The 13,898-nt window shown below is 41.8% G+C and overlaps 1 protein-coding gene across 2 annotated transcripts in view; it reads left to right on the top strand.

Annotated features, from left to right (window-relative positions):
• The window catches only part of Pbx1 (PBX homeobox 1), a 308,344-nt gene extending 295,446 nt beyond the window's left edge, over positions 1 to 12,898 (top strand). For both annotated transcript variants that reach the window (XM_032915421.1, XM_032915423.1), the window contains one exon: positions 11,420 to 12,898. In XM_032915421.1, coding sequence (XP_032771312.1) covers positions 11,420 to 11,440 — 21 coding nt within the window. In that variant the 3' untranslated portion in view covers positions 11,441 to 12,898. The remainder of the gene's footprint in view (positions 1 to 11,419) is intronic.
• Positions 12,899 to 13,898: the final 1,000 nt, after the last annotated feature.

The raw sequence follows: 13,898 nt of genomic DNA, 5'->3' as shown, positions 1-13,898 counted from the left end.
TCACGTGTGGCATTCTATTGTACAACACCATCACAGCAGAGAACGAAGTTTGTATACATTTGAATGACAGGATGCATCAAACCAAGCTTTCCGTCTCCATCTTTTGAGAGAGTGATGAGAGGGGATGTGAGGTTCTTTAAATGATCTAAAGAGAGCTCTGAACCTTCTCCCCAGGGGAGAATCTACCTTTGCCTATGACTTCTACGGTAGGCAGACTGAGCTTGAGCTAGGAGACAGTGTAGTTACCGTACAGCATCCTTTGCAGGTGATGATGCGTCGGCTTCTCCCTGGGCCTTCCCAGCGCTGGGGGATTCACTGGGTCCCCACTTGGAGACAGGGTTAATGATTGAAGGTGCGTTCTTTGTAGCGTAAGCAGCAATCTTCCTTCCTGGCACTTACACCCATCCTTCTTGCTCTCCTGAGCAGTTCGAAGCAGAGAAGGAGCCAGAAATTTGCTACAAGGGATTTTATTCATCATATACATACTGCTTTTTGAGTGTTCAGAAACACAGATCCAGCACCTTCATGAGTTTTTCTTACCTCCTCCTGCTTTGCTCCATTTAAATGTACATCTCTTTCCTAATCCTAGCTTTATTTATCACCAGCCTTGAAAGCATGTGAGGTCCAGGGAATGGCAGAGGATACAGCTACTATTTCTTCCTTTGTGCCCGACAATGCACAGACCTTATGTATGTTTCTTGGTGGACTTCTCATACCATTGACCCTAAATTAGCAAAGAGTCAATGATGCACCCAAGCCCTCGTTCAGGTGCGCAGTTGTTAGCACTCATCTCCCCACCAGGTGTCTGCCACTTGCTGTATAGATCGAATCGCACTGCTTTTACATTTATCCTTGTTAAAGGCCACCCTATTAGATTTGCTCCTTGAGTCCAGCCTAGTGAGACGTTTCTGGGTCCTGATTTCAGCATCCCACATATTAGCTCATTACTCTCAGACAATGCGTTTAATGTGTAATAAAGAGCTACCGTTTCCAGTCTGTTTCTCTGACCGGATGCTACACTTTATACAGCATACTACCACATTACAACTCTTAAAAGTTCCTGTTTAATCATTCGTCTTCTTTCATTTTATCAAAACAAAATCCTTCTATAGAACCCAGGATGGTCTGGAACTCGCTGTGGAAAACAGGCTGTCCTTGAACTTCAGGACATCCTTCTGACTTAGCCTCCTGGGTACTAACATTACAGTCATGCATCATTGTGCCCTGCTGACCCACCTTATATGAAAGAAATTTGTGGAGACCCTCAGAAAAATTCAGAACGTTATCTAGAGACATACAGATATGTAAGAGAGTCAGGATGTGAACCCAGAGTGTGACCCTGAAGGTGGTGTGCCACCAGGTATGCTGCTGTCACTACAACCCTGCTATAGACAGGGCCAGTCAGAGCCAGTGCCTTAAGGCAAACACTGTGGACTACTGCAGAGTGAGGACAGATCCCTTTCCCTTTTTTAGGCATATCGTTGTTCTCATTACACACTTTTATCCCAAGCAAGGACAAGAGAAGTGCTGTCCACTATGGTGAAGAAATTGGATCAGGGATTCTGTGCTGTTCTAATAGCTTCCTTCCTAGGAGTAAGTGATGGAAATAGGATGTGTCTTGTTTGGGTCAATCCCTGCTGACGTCTGTAAGTCACAAATTATTCTACTTCATGCTTTGAGGTCATTATCGAAGTTCAGCCTAGATTCTTACCTAAGACGACTTCTGAACTCTGCCAGTTTGCTGTTTTGGGGGGTGTGCAGAACACTTTCTGTTAGCTAGCCTCTAAAAGTTAATGAAAACGCCAAGATAATTTCATTATTATTCTCTTAAACGTGCCACATATCCCCTAATTAATGACAGTTAAGCCTCCTAAGACTTTACACAAAAGACGATGAAACATGCTTTAACATTTCAGCCAGTTTGGATGATCTCTCAGAGCCAGTCACCACCATCAACTAAATGCATGACCCTTGTCCATGGTTAGCGTTGATTCTTGGTAAACTTCATTTTCAAAATTACTTGTTACGTTCCTTAATAGTTCTCTCATGGGCATCTTTGACCTGAGACCACTGTGAGATAAAGAAAAGAGATAAAAGGTTTAGAAAAGGAGAGATCCGAATTCTTCCAGAAATGGTTTGGAAAATGAAAAAAAGAAAATGGGGATTGGGGACATGGTGGGAAAGGGCTAATGTCTTCTGTTCTTATTCTAAAGAAACAAAAAACAAACAAAAAAAAAAAACCCCAAACTTTCATAGGTGACAAGCATGACTCACTCACAAGGGCCTTGGCATTCCCAGAATTCTGAGCATAGCTCAGAGTTCCCTGTTGGGGCAGTTCACTGAAGTTTTCCTTTCCTATTTGATTATAACTGGATAGGTAAACAATGGTGCTTTCTAGCTTAGGAATTAGCCTCTTTTCAAATGTAATTGAGTTCCCACTATCTCTGTATGACCTCTCCTCCCCATTTCTCTCTTCTGACATCCCTGTTTGACCGGTATTTTATGTGTACCTATGTGCTAGTTCATTTATGCCCTATCATTTATTTATTTTATTATACTGTATATTATATAATGTTAAATATAAATTATATATATATATATATTCTTATTGTATAATATTCACAAATTAGCCTGTGCTCATAACATTTTTAACAAAGGTAAAAATCAATGCAGACTATTGTAGGTATGGAGACGGGGCTATCAGAAGCAATGAGCTTTACTTTCAGAGCTCTGTCCTAGATGGCATAAAAAGGAGTATGAAAAGAAACGAACAACTTTCACCACTCTCTGCTTCTTGGCTGAGGGCACAGTGTGACATCCTGTATCCTCTGGGTTGTGGATACAGTGTGACTACTTGTATCCTCTGGGTTGAGGGTGCAGTGTGACCACTTGTATCCTCTGGGTTGTGGGTGCAGTGTGACCACTTGTATCTTCTGGGTTGTGGGTACAGTGTAACTACCTGTATCCTCTGGGTTGTGGGTGCAGTGTGACTAGCTTACATGATCAAGATCATGCTCTCATGACCTGTCATGATGGATGGTATCCTTGAACTACACACTAAAAGAAATTCTCTCCCCCCTAAATTGCTTTTTTCTTAAGGACGGTTGTTTTCAGAGTGGTTATAAAACCTTTTTGTACAGAGGCTAAAGATCCAGAATAGTGGATCCCTTTCCGTAGAATGAAGGAGGGGAAAGCTCTTTGAAAGCATTCAAGCTACCTCCCATCAGGACTCTGGTGGATACAATCTACAGCCATGCCTAACAGAGCAAGGCTTAGCTTCAATATGGGGTTGGCGCAGCTGAGGAAGCTAGCCGGATCTGAGGTTGAGTCAGGACTGCAAAATGTGCGGAGGTTTGCCTAGCAGTGAAGGAAAGGACCTGAGTGGGCAGACAAGCCGTCAGACAGAAATGGAGGACTGAGAAAGTCCCTGTCAATCCAAGACAGAGCTCTGCGACACAATCCCTGTTTAATTGAACCCCACCATGAGAAGCTAGCCACCGCACCCCACTGCCATGCTCAGTGCCTGCCATGGGCCTCAAAACAGCTCACTGACAAAGCTGTCAGCCACCCATGAGACTCCGAACCCGGCTGTGAACTCTTGTTTGGTTTTTCTGTTTGATTATTCATTGGTTTTTGAGACAGTCTCAGTAGTGTACAGGCTGGCTTTAAACCCCGACCCTCCTGCTTCAGCTTCCTGCATCCTGGGATAGATGTGAGAATCCCTCCAGAGCGGGATGCAAAGAATGCATGTGTGGTTTCTGTGTGTTCTACTCAATGAGAAGAGAATGTCGGGGCAATTGTATGTAAGTTCTAAATATATTTAATTCTAGTGTCTTCTTATTAATAGTAATGGCTATTTTTCCCAATTGTAAAGTGAAAAATATTGTTTTTTTTAACACATTACAATTGCCAAAAATGAAAGCATAAACACACATTTATATAAATATAAATGCATATATATGTGTGTATACCTGTGTGTATGTATGTATGTATGTATGTATATATATGTGTGTGTGTATATATGTGTGTGTATATATATATACACACACATATACACACATACATATATATATATACACACACACACATATATATACATATATATATATATAAAATATACCAAATGGTTTTTCATTAAAAACATTTTACGGCAGGCATCTGGGCTGCAATTGAAAATGGCCTGAGGTGTCTCCAGAGCCGAGGTCAGTGAACTCAAAACAACCTCTTGAATTTTCCATTAGTGCATAGTTAGATGAAGTAATAAATAAATTATTATTAAGCACTTTGCAAATAGAGTGTTATGTAAATGCTAAATAATCATAATAATACAGTAGTATGCTGATCTTGATAAACGGGTCGACTTCTATGTCATTTAAAATGGATGGCACAGCAGTGTCTGTGAAGATGAATGAGGTCCGTGCCCATGGAGCTCAATAACACACAGACTCTTCTGCTAGGAGGCTCTGGCCTCTTCCGGAGTGGCTGCCTTCTCTTCCCCTGGTCTCTGTGGGACAATTAGCAGAGGGAGAGGGATTCTGGCCCAGCTTTAAGGGGTAGTAAAAGGCTCCTATGCAAAGGATATTGAAAGGAGACCTAGGTGAGCTGAGCGCGCAGGGATTTGCATTTCTGAGAAGTCAGGGCTAATCTATACCAGGCTGGGGGCAGGGAATTAACATTTATTGAGCGCCTCCTGTGACCCAGACACTGTGCTCACTCGGTGCTCCGTGTTTATTATCTCATTCATCCTCCAGGCCAGCACATTAAGGTAATAGAGGAATGGAATAGAGCAGAAAGCATGGCTATTTTCTGTAGAAAGGCAGAGACTGTGCCAGTGCTGTTTGCATTCTGCTTGCCTGGTAGGATAGGGGAAGGGAGAAAGCCTCCAGCCAGACCCAATGATCTGTCACTGCCCCCAGATGCTGGCACCTTTCAGGAAAAAAATTATGTGATGACTGATGTCTTTCTATGGAACCATACCTAAGGATGGTCCCTTCTCACCCCTGCTGGACTTAATGCACACCACAGCCCAATGCACCCCGATTGAGGCCTTCTGTGACCCTGAACAATATTTAGCAGGTGTTGATGTGTGCATAGACATGAGCGTAGCATTTCATCAGTGGACTATGTACCTCAACACCCCTTGATTCACCTTGTATTGCTTCCTAGATGAAAATACTAAAAGTTTTAGAATGCACTTCACCGTATTTCCCCCCAAGTGCAAGAAAGAGGAGGTGAGAACCAGGGAAGTCCACAAGTCCCGGGACTTTTAATTGTCCACTACCTGTTGACTCTGAGATCTAGGTGTTTGGGGACTTGCTCTCCTTTCACCCATCCCTGGGCTATGCTCTTGATTAACTACCCTTTGTTTAGTATGTGGGATTTTAAAAATATGAATGTGGCTCAATTGTGTGTCTGCCTGTTGGTGTAAGCACACACTGAACTGCGTATTGGAAGAGTACAGTTGGATAAGTTTTGAACCTGTTCCCACTTACCAAACTCTCCTTGCTTACAATCCAGTCTTTCAACCCTTTCCTTCTTCCCTAGGCAACCATTGACCTGATTTTTATCACCACGTCTAGCTCATATTTTCTAGAATTTTGTCTATGTGGAATCTCACAGCATACAATCCTCGTCTGGCTTCTTTCACTCAGTGTAATTATTTTGAGCTTCATCTCAGTGCTTTGCTTTTTCTTTGTTTTATTTACAGAGATGAGGACTTTGAATAACTACGCATCTTACATAGTGTTTACACTGGACCCAACCCAGACTCCAAATTCAACTTCTATCATTTATGATCTGTGTAGTAAGGGGAAAGTTTCATAACCTGTCAGAGGCTTGATTGTTTTGTTTTTCTGTTTGACTGTCATCTATGAACTAGGAAAACTGCATAGCACACGATCTATACACGAAAGGCATTTGATTTTGCTACTAAAATATAAATTGATATACACCAGAGTGAGAAACCCATCTACATCTTTGTATTCAGCCAAGTACTTGGTATTCACTGAAGATTTAGAATTCGATGGAGCAGCGGGAGGGATATGTTAATTCAGCTCAGAAAACAGAACACTTTCTATTTGTCTGACATTGAGAGATCTCAGACTTTGAGAAAGTCCTGTTTAGATCGGAAGGGATAGGGGGAGGAAAGATATAAATAAAGTCATTTCAGTGTTAAGAATGACCTGGATTCAAAAGACATTTGGAAGACAAAATCAATAGACTAGGTGACTGTCTAGAGCAGGAATGAAGGGAAGCAGTTGGGTTAAGTTGTTCACAAACGCAGGGAATTAAGAGAAGTAGATTTCTGTAAACAGGTAATCAGGACAGATTTTGGTATCTTGCTTAGGCTGTAATGGAAGATCCAGGTGGAAAGCTCTGACAATCAGTTGCATTTATGCCCAACTAAGCTAAGTGATCGACGACAAAGACTTGCATATTTTCAGCACATAGGGTGCAGATGCCAGGGAGTGAGTGAGTGAGTTCCCCCAGGAAAAATACACTCAATGAGAATAGATGACCAAACATTGTTAGACATGACCATGCAGCAGAATCAGGAGGCGTATTGAAACACTCTCCCGTGGGCCAGTCCTACTGGAAACAAACCTACTAATTTCAGTCATACACCATCTAAGTCATGTGATTACATGCAGGCTCATATGTGTGCTGTTGAAGTGCAGTTCCAAAATGGAGAAAGCCCTTCAAAGAAAATTCAAAGATTACCTGGGTGTGGCCCTTTATCTAGAAAGAACATGGCTGGGGAATGAAAGACAGAAGCCCCAGTGGGACAAAAGAGATTTGCTAAAGAATAAGTTTCAGGTAACAACTGAGTCTTTTGCCCTCTATTTTTCTTTTACTGAAAATAGATTCCTTTATACATATATCCTGATTATGTTTTCCCCTGCCCTAACTCCTCCAAGGTCCTCTCCTCCTTCCCTCCTATCCAAATCTTTCTATCGCTGTTAGAGAACAGACATCTAAAGAATAATAAAATTAAACTACAACTAAACAAAACAAAAACCCAACATAGCACAAAACAAGCAAGCCCAAGAAAAAGATCCAAAGAAAAGCACAAGCAACACATCTAAATGCAGGGACACTGACATTCCTACACTCAGAAAAACACAAAACCAAAAGCCATGATAGAAAAAGGGACATGTAAGGTTAAAAAAAACATTCTGACCAAACATTGTGAGACAAAGACCTTGCAAAGATGTCATTGAGTTCATCTTGTGTTGACCATATAATGCTAAGACTGTAAGGGCCAGAGGGGATGGGGATCCCAAGGAAACAAGGCCTCTAAACACAGCAGGACCGACGCACATGTGAGCTCATGGAGACTCACAGGGCCCGCATGGATTGTGCCAGATGGGAGCAGAAAGGAGAAGTAGCCACGTACCCCCATCCCTAACCCAGACGCTGTCTCCATTTGATAATCACTCATCAATGAAACCTTAGTTCTCGCAAATGGAGTCTCACTGAAGATACAAAACAATTGTGTTTTTCTGGTAACTTTACCCCCCCCACACACACACCCAAGGATAGAGAGGGTTGAAATATTGACCTGAAAAGGAATTTGTTTTATGATATTCAGTTATATGTTGCCTGAAACTGTCCTTCTGTGTGCTCCCATACCCCCTTTCCTACATCACTCAGTCAGTCACCAAACATAAGTTAAGTACCTTCTGTGTATACATGTCATATTAGGACTTAGTGACACAAGGAGTAATGATGTTCAGTTCCTGTCATCAGCTCATTGTTGCAGGATCCTCCATTGACATGGTGCATGTGTGTGTGTGTGTGTGTGTGTGTGTGTGTGTGTGTGTGTGTGTTTTCTTATCTACACTGTACTACTGTGCTGAGACACAGCTGTGGAGGAAGTAGCCAGTGATCACCTGACGCATCAGGTGGCTGACCTACAGAATTGAGGTGGCTGAGAGACAGTGAGTCCATGGATGAGATCCAGGCTTCCCAGCCAAGCATTCTTTCTACTAAAGGGAATATTTTCATCCCAACTCCCAGCACCCTCATCCTGGGCAACTTGCCTTTGCAATTTTCTGGTTGTCTATTTTATCTCTTTCAGCTGACACATTTGACAGGTCCTTGATGGGGGTGGGGTGGATATTGACTTTAGAATAACTTGCTTTTGGTCAAGCACTGTGTCCCTCAGGTAAAAGAGGGGCTTTGGGAGAGCTATCCTCATTCATATACCGCCCCTAAACCCCACTGTTCATATGGAGCGAAATATGCTTATCAGCTTTACATATGCCAAGGAGCACTATCAAAACCAAATTAGCCCAAACTGGCCGCCATTCAGGTCAGCTAATTAAATTAGCTATTGTTGCATTACTGATAAGGACAGTTTGGAAATGGAAAAGAGCTGCTCATCCCAGCAGCCATAAAGAGAAAGCCAAGAAAATGTGTTAATGGGAACTCTGTGAAAGGAAACCCCTCAGACTAGCAGCAGTACCCTGGGGGACTTTGGTGGACATTTCTATGAGCCATCTGCTCCAAGATCCCTGCTCATAGCCCTGCCTGGCTCTAGTCCTTAGGAATACTGCTGCTTTCTGGCTTTCTGGTCCCCAGCTGTAACCAGGACAACTGTCTCCTCTCCTCAGTATGATCCTAATCCTTCTGATGGTGTAGGGAGAAATAGGGACTAGAACCTTCTCTAATGTACTAAAAATATAGCCTTCCCCAAATATAAAAGGCAGCTGGTGATTGGAAGAGCCTTAAGGAGATAGTACAGAGACAGGGACAGAAACAGAGAGGTGGGGAGGGAAATAGAGGGGATTGGAAAAGGAGGGTCCAGGAGGAACTAGCTAGGTGCCCACTGAGCATCTACCCCATTATGCAGTAATAGTCATTCCACTACTGAAGGCTGTGTGACTGAGGATTCAAAGGAAGTTGTCTCCTATCTAGGTAAGCTGCACATACAGCCTCACTCTAGATCAAGGAGTCAGTGTCCTGGGACTCTGGACTTGAGTAGAGAGATGCAAAGGGAGAAAATGTTAGGGACCTCATTATCTCTGATGTGGCTTGTTCACTAGTGACACTGCTACCTGCACTATGACTCTTCTCTCCTCGGCTCCAGCACTCTCAGATCTTCACACTGACCTGTCCTGGTTCCATCTCGTTTTCCAACACAGGTGATCTAGGCTTCCTAAAGTCTGTGAGCTAACTACCCGTGGTGCATTCTCTTGAGCTTAAATTAATTCACCTTGTGAAACCGCAGGGGCTCAGAATTTGTAGTTCAACTCACTTCTTTGACAAGATGAGATCACAGACCTGGAAATAGTGACTGGTTTCTAAAAGCCATATAGAAAAGAATTAACAGATTTGAAGTTCCCATAAAATCTCCCAGTCTACATAATGGTGCTGTCTGAAAATGACAGCCATTTGCCATCCCTCTGTGAAAGTGAAGACAACACTAGGGACTCACCCTGGGAATCCAGAAGGATAGCCAGCAAAGCTGACGTCCATGCCCTTCATTCTCATGGCTGCTTTCTCTACCAACTTTAGAGACCCCATTGAAGGCTTCTTATTCAACCATAAGAAAACAAGCAAATGATAAGTTTCTTTAAAAATATTACCCATGTGTCACTTCATACATGTTTTGTGTCTTTCACTATTGAAAATGAAAACTCTGTATTCCTAGTTTGTTCAGAGTCCCCAGTGACATAGACTAGAGTACTTTCTAACGAGCAAATTATTGCATAGTGCCATGAAGGGCAACAGTAATATTGAGAACTTGCTTGCTTGGGTTGTGGGGTAGTGTGTGATTCTAACTAGGTAGCCCATGAGTTGTGCTTGCCTGTGAACTTTAACCTTGAAAGCTCTTTCTCCAAGCCTTGGTCTCCTCATGTACAAAGATGTGAACTATTTGTCCTAAAGAAAAATGTCAGGATTAGGCTAAAAAAGAAGTTCCAAAGGTGAATGAATTAGGATATGTTCAAGGATATTTGATTATTAAAAGTCTCCCACACTTAGAAAAGAAAAGAAAAAAATTACTGGAGAAGCTGGACTCAGGAAAATAACTCAAACTCTGGTTTTGCCTCCCTGTTCTTTATGACCACCAGGCAAAATGGAGCCACCTATCTTCAAGTGCCAGGGTGCTAAGTCCATGAGACTCAGTGCTCCCTGTTAGTTTATCACTGAAGGAGCATCACCCGTGCCTCCAGCTCCGAAGAAATCTGTCCTCCCCTAGTGTTAATTTCATCAGCCGTCAAACTTGGAATTTGATGGAAAGAGAACTCCTAGCTCTAGGCAAATGGGTACCTACAGAGTCTCCAATAAAGCCATAGAATTATCCCTTTATATCTGCTCATCTAAATACTATACACTCATAGCATAGAGGAGGGAGGTGTCATGATGGGGTCCTACCATCCCAATACAATGGTGTTCACTGTCTATGAATCTTCCTGATGTACACACATACACAATTACTAGTTTAATAGTTTGATTTATTTTAAAAGCTCCTTAAGCTTAACCTGACCAGTGTTAAAGTTCAAGACAGTTGATGATTGCCTCCCATTCTCTGTTTTTCCGTTGATCCTCAGCCACAAAACAACACTCCCTCCTTTCATATTGTCAAGAGGTGAAGCTTCAAGGTCTTTTCATCTATGTAGGGAGAAGCATTAATTCATAGACACATCATTAACTCTAAGGGGAACATTAGGATGTTTTCTTTATGTGTTTGGTTTACTACAAGACTTTATGCATGTTTCACCAGAGAAAAGGAGAAAGATGTTTGTTTGGTCCTCCTTGACAGTCTTGACTGACCTGTGGTGGGATCAGGAGACAACATTTATCATCCATCTTTTTAGAAATGGAGGCAAAAAACAAACAAACAAACAAACAACAACAACAAAAAAAAATACAAGGTGCAAAGGAATGAATTTGGGCTCAGGAATGTGTAGATAGTCCCCTGGGCTTGAGATTCACACACCGTGTAAGCTGGAACAAGTTAATGTCCTTAGGATCCATTTGTGTCTTCATCTCTAAGAAATGGACTATAATAATTATTTCATACAGTGGCCAGAAGGACTAAACAAGCTAATGTAAGAGGATCCTATAAAATTAGCTACCTTTTTCCTTAAACAATGGTATTCTAAACAAGTTACTCCATTAAGCTCTTGCTAATATTTACAATGGAGGGGTTTTTTCTACATTACAGGAATGAAAAACTAACTTCAATTTTTGGCGACCGATGAGCCATCTCTGGAGTCATTGAGGTCCAGGCCTTTCTCTTCTCTTCCTATTTTCAGCTGGTTAGCTGCTCACTGAGATCTTGCCAGAGGGTGGGGAAAAGAAATAAAAATGGAAATTGGTCAATTTGACTCTTTGATAGCAGTCCTGATGAACGATCTGTGTGGAAGATGCTAAAGTTGTGAATTAAATTGGAGTTTTGTCTTCTTCCCAGGATATGTCAAGAACCTACTGATCCTCCCAGTGACAGCTGCCTCTCTTCTCTTGACTGCAAACAAAAGTCTTCTTCTACCTGAACAGTGGCCTGACCTCTGGAATAATGCTCATTGACTTTCGAAGAAGTAAGAGGATATCTGCTGGCCACTCAGATCAGACAAAACAAGCCTGGTGAGCAGGGAGCTAGCAGACGTTATAACTAGATGATGGATAAGTCCACAGAGTCCCAAAGCAATAACCACTATTCTTTCTCTTCTCCACTAATCCAGCAATCAAATAATCACTCTTGAGCATTTACTCTGTACCGCCATATAATATAAACCGTGGTGAGTAGCTAGATATATAAGGTAACCTCTCAACTCTCAAAAAAGTAATGCATTTACAAAGTAAGAGTTATGCATGTGACAAGACAACTAATCACATAGGGGAGAGAACATAGTTGCAGGTATAGCATCTTCCACATGCCAGTCACTGTGGAAGGTGTTGCACATGTCTTATTTTGTCTAATCCCTACCACGTCTCCAAGAGGCATTCCTATCCTCTAATAAATGATGAAATTGAGAGTCCAAAATATTTAGTAACTTGCCCATGGCCACATAGATAGAAAAGCCTAGAGTCTATTTTCAGGCTTAGATGTACCTAACTAACTCCGTAGTCTATGCTTTGTTACTAACCCACACCTGCCAGTGAGAGAAGTCAGAGCTCAAAGACATCACTTAGTGCAGCTAAGCCAAGACATAACTCTAAAATGTGTATCAGCAAAATTTGTGTTACCTAGTCCATTGATTGGTTGGAAACTAGTTCTAGCCAGAGGATAAATGTCTAGCTTCTGCAGACAGAAATGAGGGACTAGAAGTGACCACATGGTAGTCTCTGCCCCGCCAGCATTTCCATGTGCTCATCTAAGCAATTTGCTTCCCTCTTCTAGGATCTTGTGCCATCATTGGTAACATAGAGCATTTCCCCCTTGTCTAATGTCACACTCTGTCACTAGGGAGCTCTATGGTAATAATAACAAGGTCTACAATCAAGCAGACCCGAGTTCGAATCCTGGCTCCATCCCCAAGCAGTGGGCTGTTGGGCAAGTCATGTATACAACAGAGATAATAATACTACCTCAGGGTCTCTGCCCTTATTGTTCATTCTCCTTGGAACAGTTCCCAATCATCCACAAGGCCACCCTTATATCTCCTTCTAGTCTTACTCAAGGCCTGCCTCAAACAGTCTCTAACCTTGCAAATGACACTCACCATTTCCTATTTCCTTTCCTCATGCTATTATTTTCCTTAACACTCAACACCTAACATTCTATACAGAGCACTCCATTCTCTTATTTATTGCCTGTTCCCATCTTCTTACCTCTAGAATGTAAGCTCTATATGGGCAGGATTTTCTTTTTTTTGTATTTCTTTACTGCTGTATCCCCAGTTTCTAGAGTGAATTAGGTGCTTAATAAAATATTTCTTGCATAAATGAATGTTTCTTGGAAGGATAATTTGAGTCAATTGTTTTGCATGGGACCTGCCACATGGTAAACACATATATGTTATCTATGTGGCAAGCAGTTATTGTTTTATTATTCTATCTAATCTCAATACTATATGCTCTCTTTCCTTCCAGATGACCCAAGATTAATTAGCCTCCTGACTTCCTTAGTGAATTTTAAAGTCCATTTCTGAGATTATTCAAATGAAAGAGGATATAGTCTTTGTGACAGAAATGAGGAGAAAGATTTGCAAGGCAGTTACCTTCCCTTCCCATACATGAAGGCATGTCACATGAGTAGAAATTCCAGAAAGCATATTTCTGGTGCACAAGAAAGAATTTTCACAGAATTGGATGTTTACTGAGGGAGTAAGTTATTTCAAGAGAGAGGAAGCTGCTTATTCCTGGAGGTCTCCTTAGAAGCTTGGAAACTGTAGCTCACAGATCGAGAGTATAATTATTATAGTGGGTGACAAGGTTGTAGTCCAGCCAAAGGGAAGCACTCTCCGAGACCTATGGAGATGGCTAGTAAAATGTGGTGTCCCTAGGGAACAAGACAAATGGATAGCCAATAAAAGTTTGCTCAATGTGCATAATCAAACAAATCAAAGAAAGATTGATCAAGAGACTGAGACCATCACTGCAATGAAAAATCAAGACATATTCCTCATCTCCTAGACTGTAATCAAAAAAAGATCTCCAATGGAAAAGCCCTTCAAATGTTATAGGCTATAAACCATGTCCCATGATTGTTCAAAAAAGTTCTTGGGCATTTACTCAAATGGCCATTTACTTGGAGAAAAAAGATGGCTTAAATATTTGGAAGATTGTTAAGCATAAGCTTAATGTCAACGTTGACATCTGGGACCCTGAGATTCAGTCATCATGGTCTTGTTCTTAGGGGAAGGTTCTTACTATGTCCATCCTGTGCTTTTGTTCACAGTGAATCCACAGGCTTCACAGATACACATCAGCAGAGAGATCCCTGGATG

The sequence above is a fragment of the Rattus rattus genome, chromosome 10, assembly GCF_011064425.1.
Source record: "Rattus rattus isolate New Zealand chromosome 10, Rrattus_CSIRO_v1, whole genome shotgun sequence".
Taxonomy (NCBI): Eukaryota; Metazoa; Chordata; class Mammalia; order Rodentia; family Muridae; genus Rattus; species Rattus rattus.
Note: the sequence above shows the minus strand (reverse complement) of the source record. Positions and strands in the feature narration are given on the sequence as shown.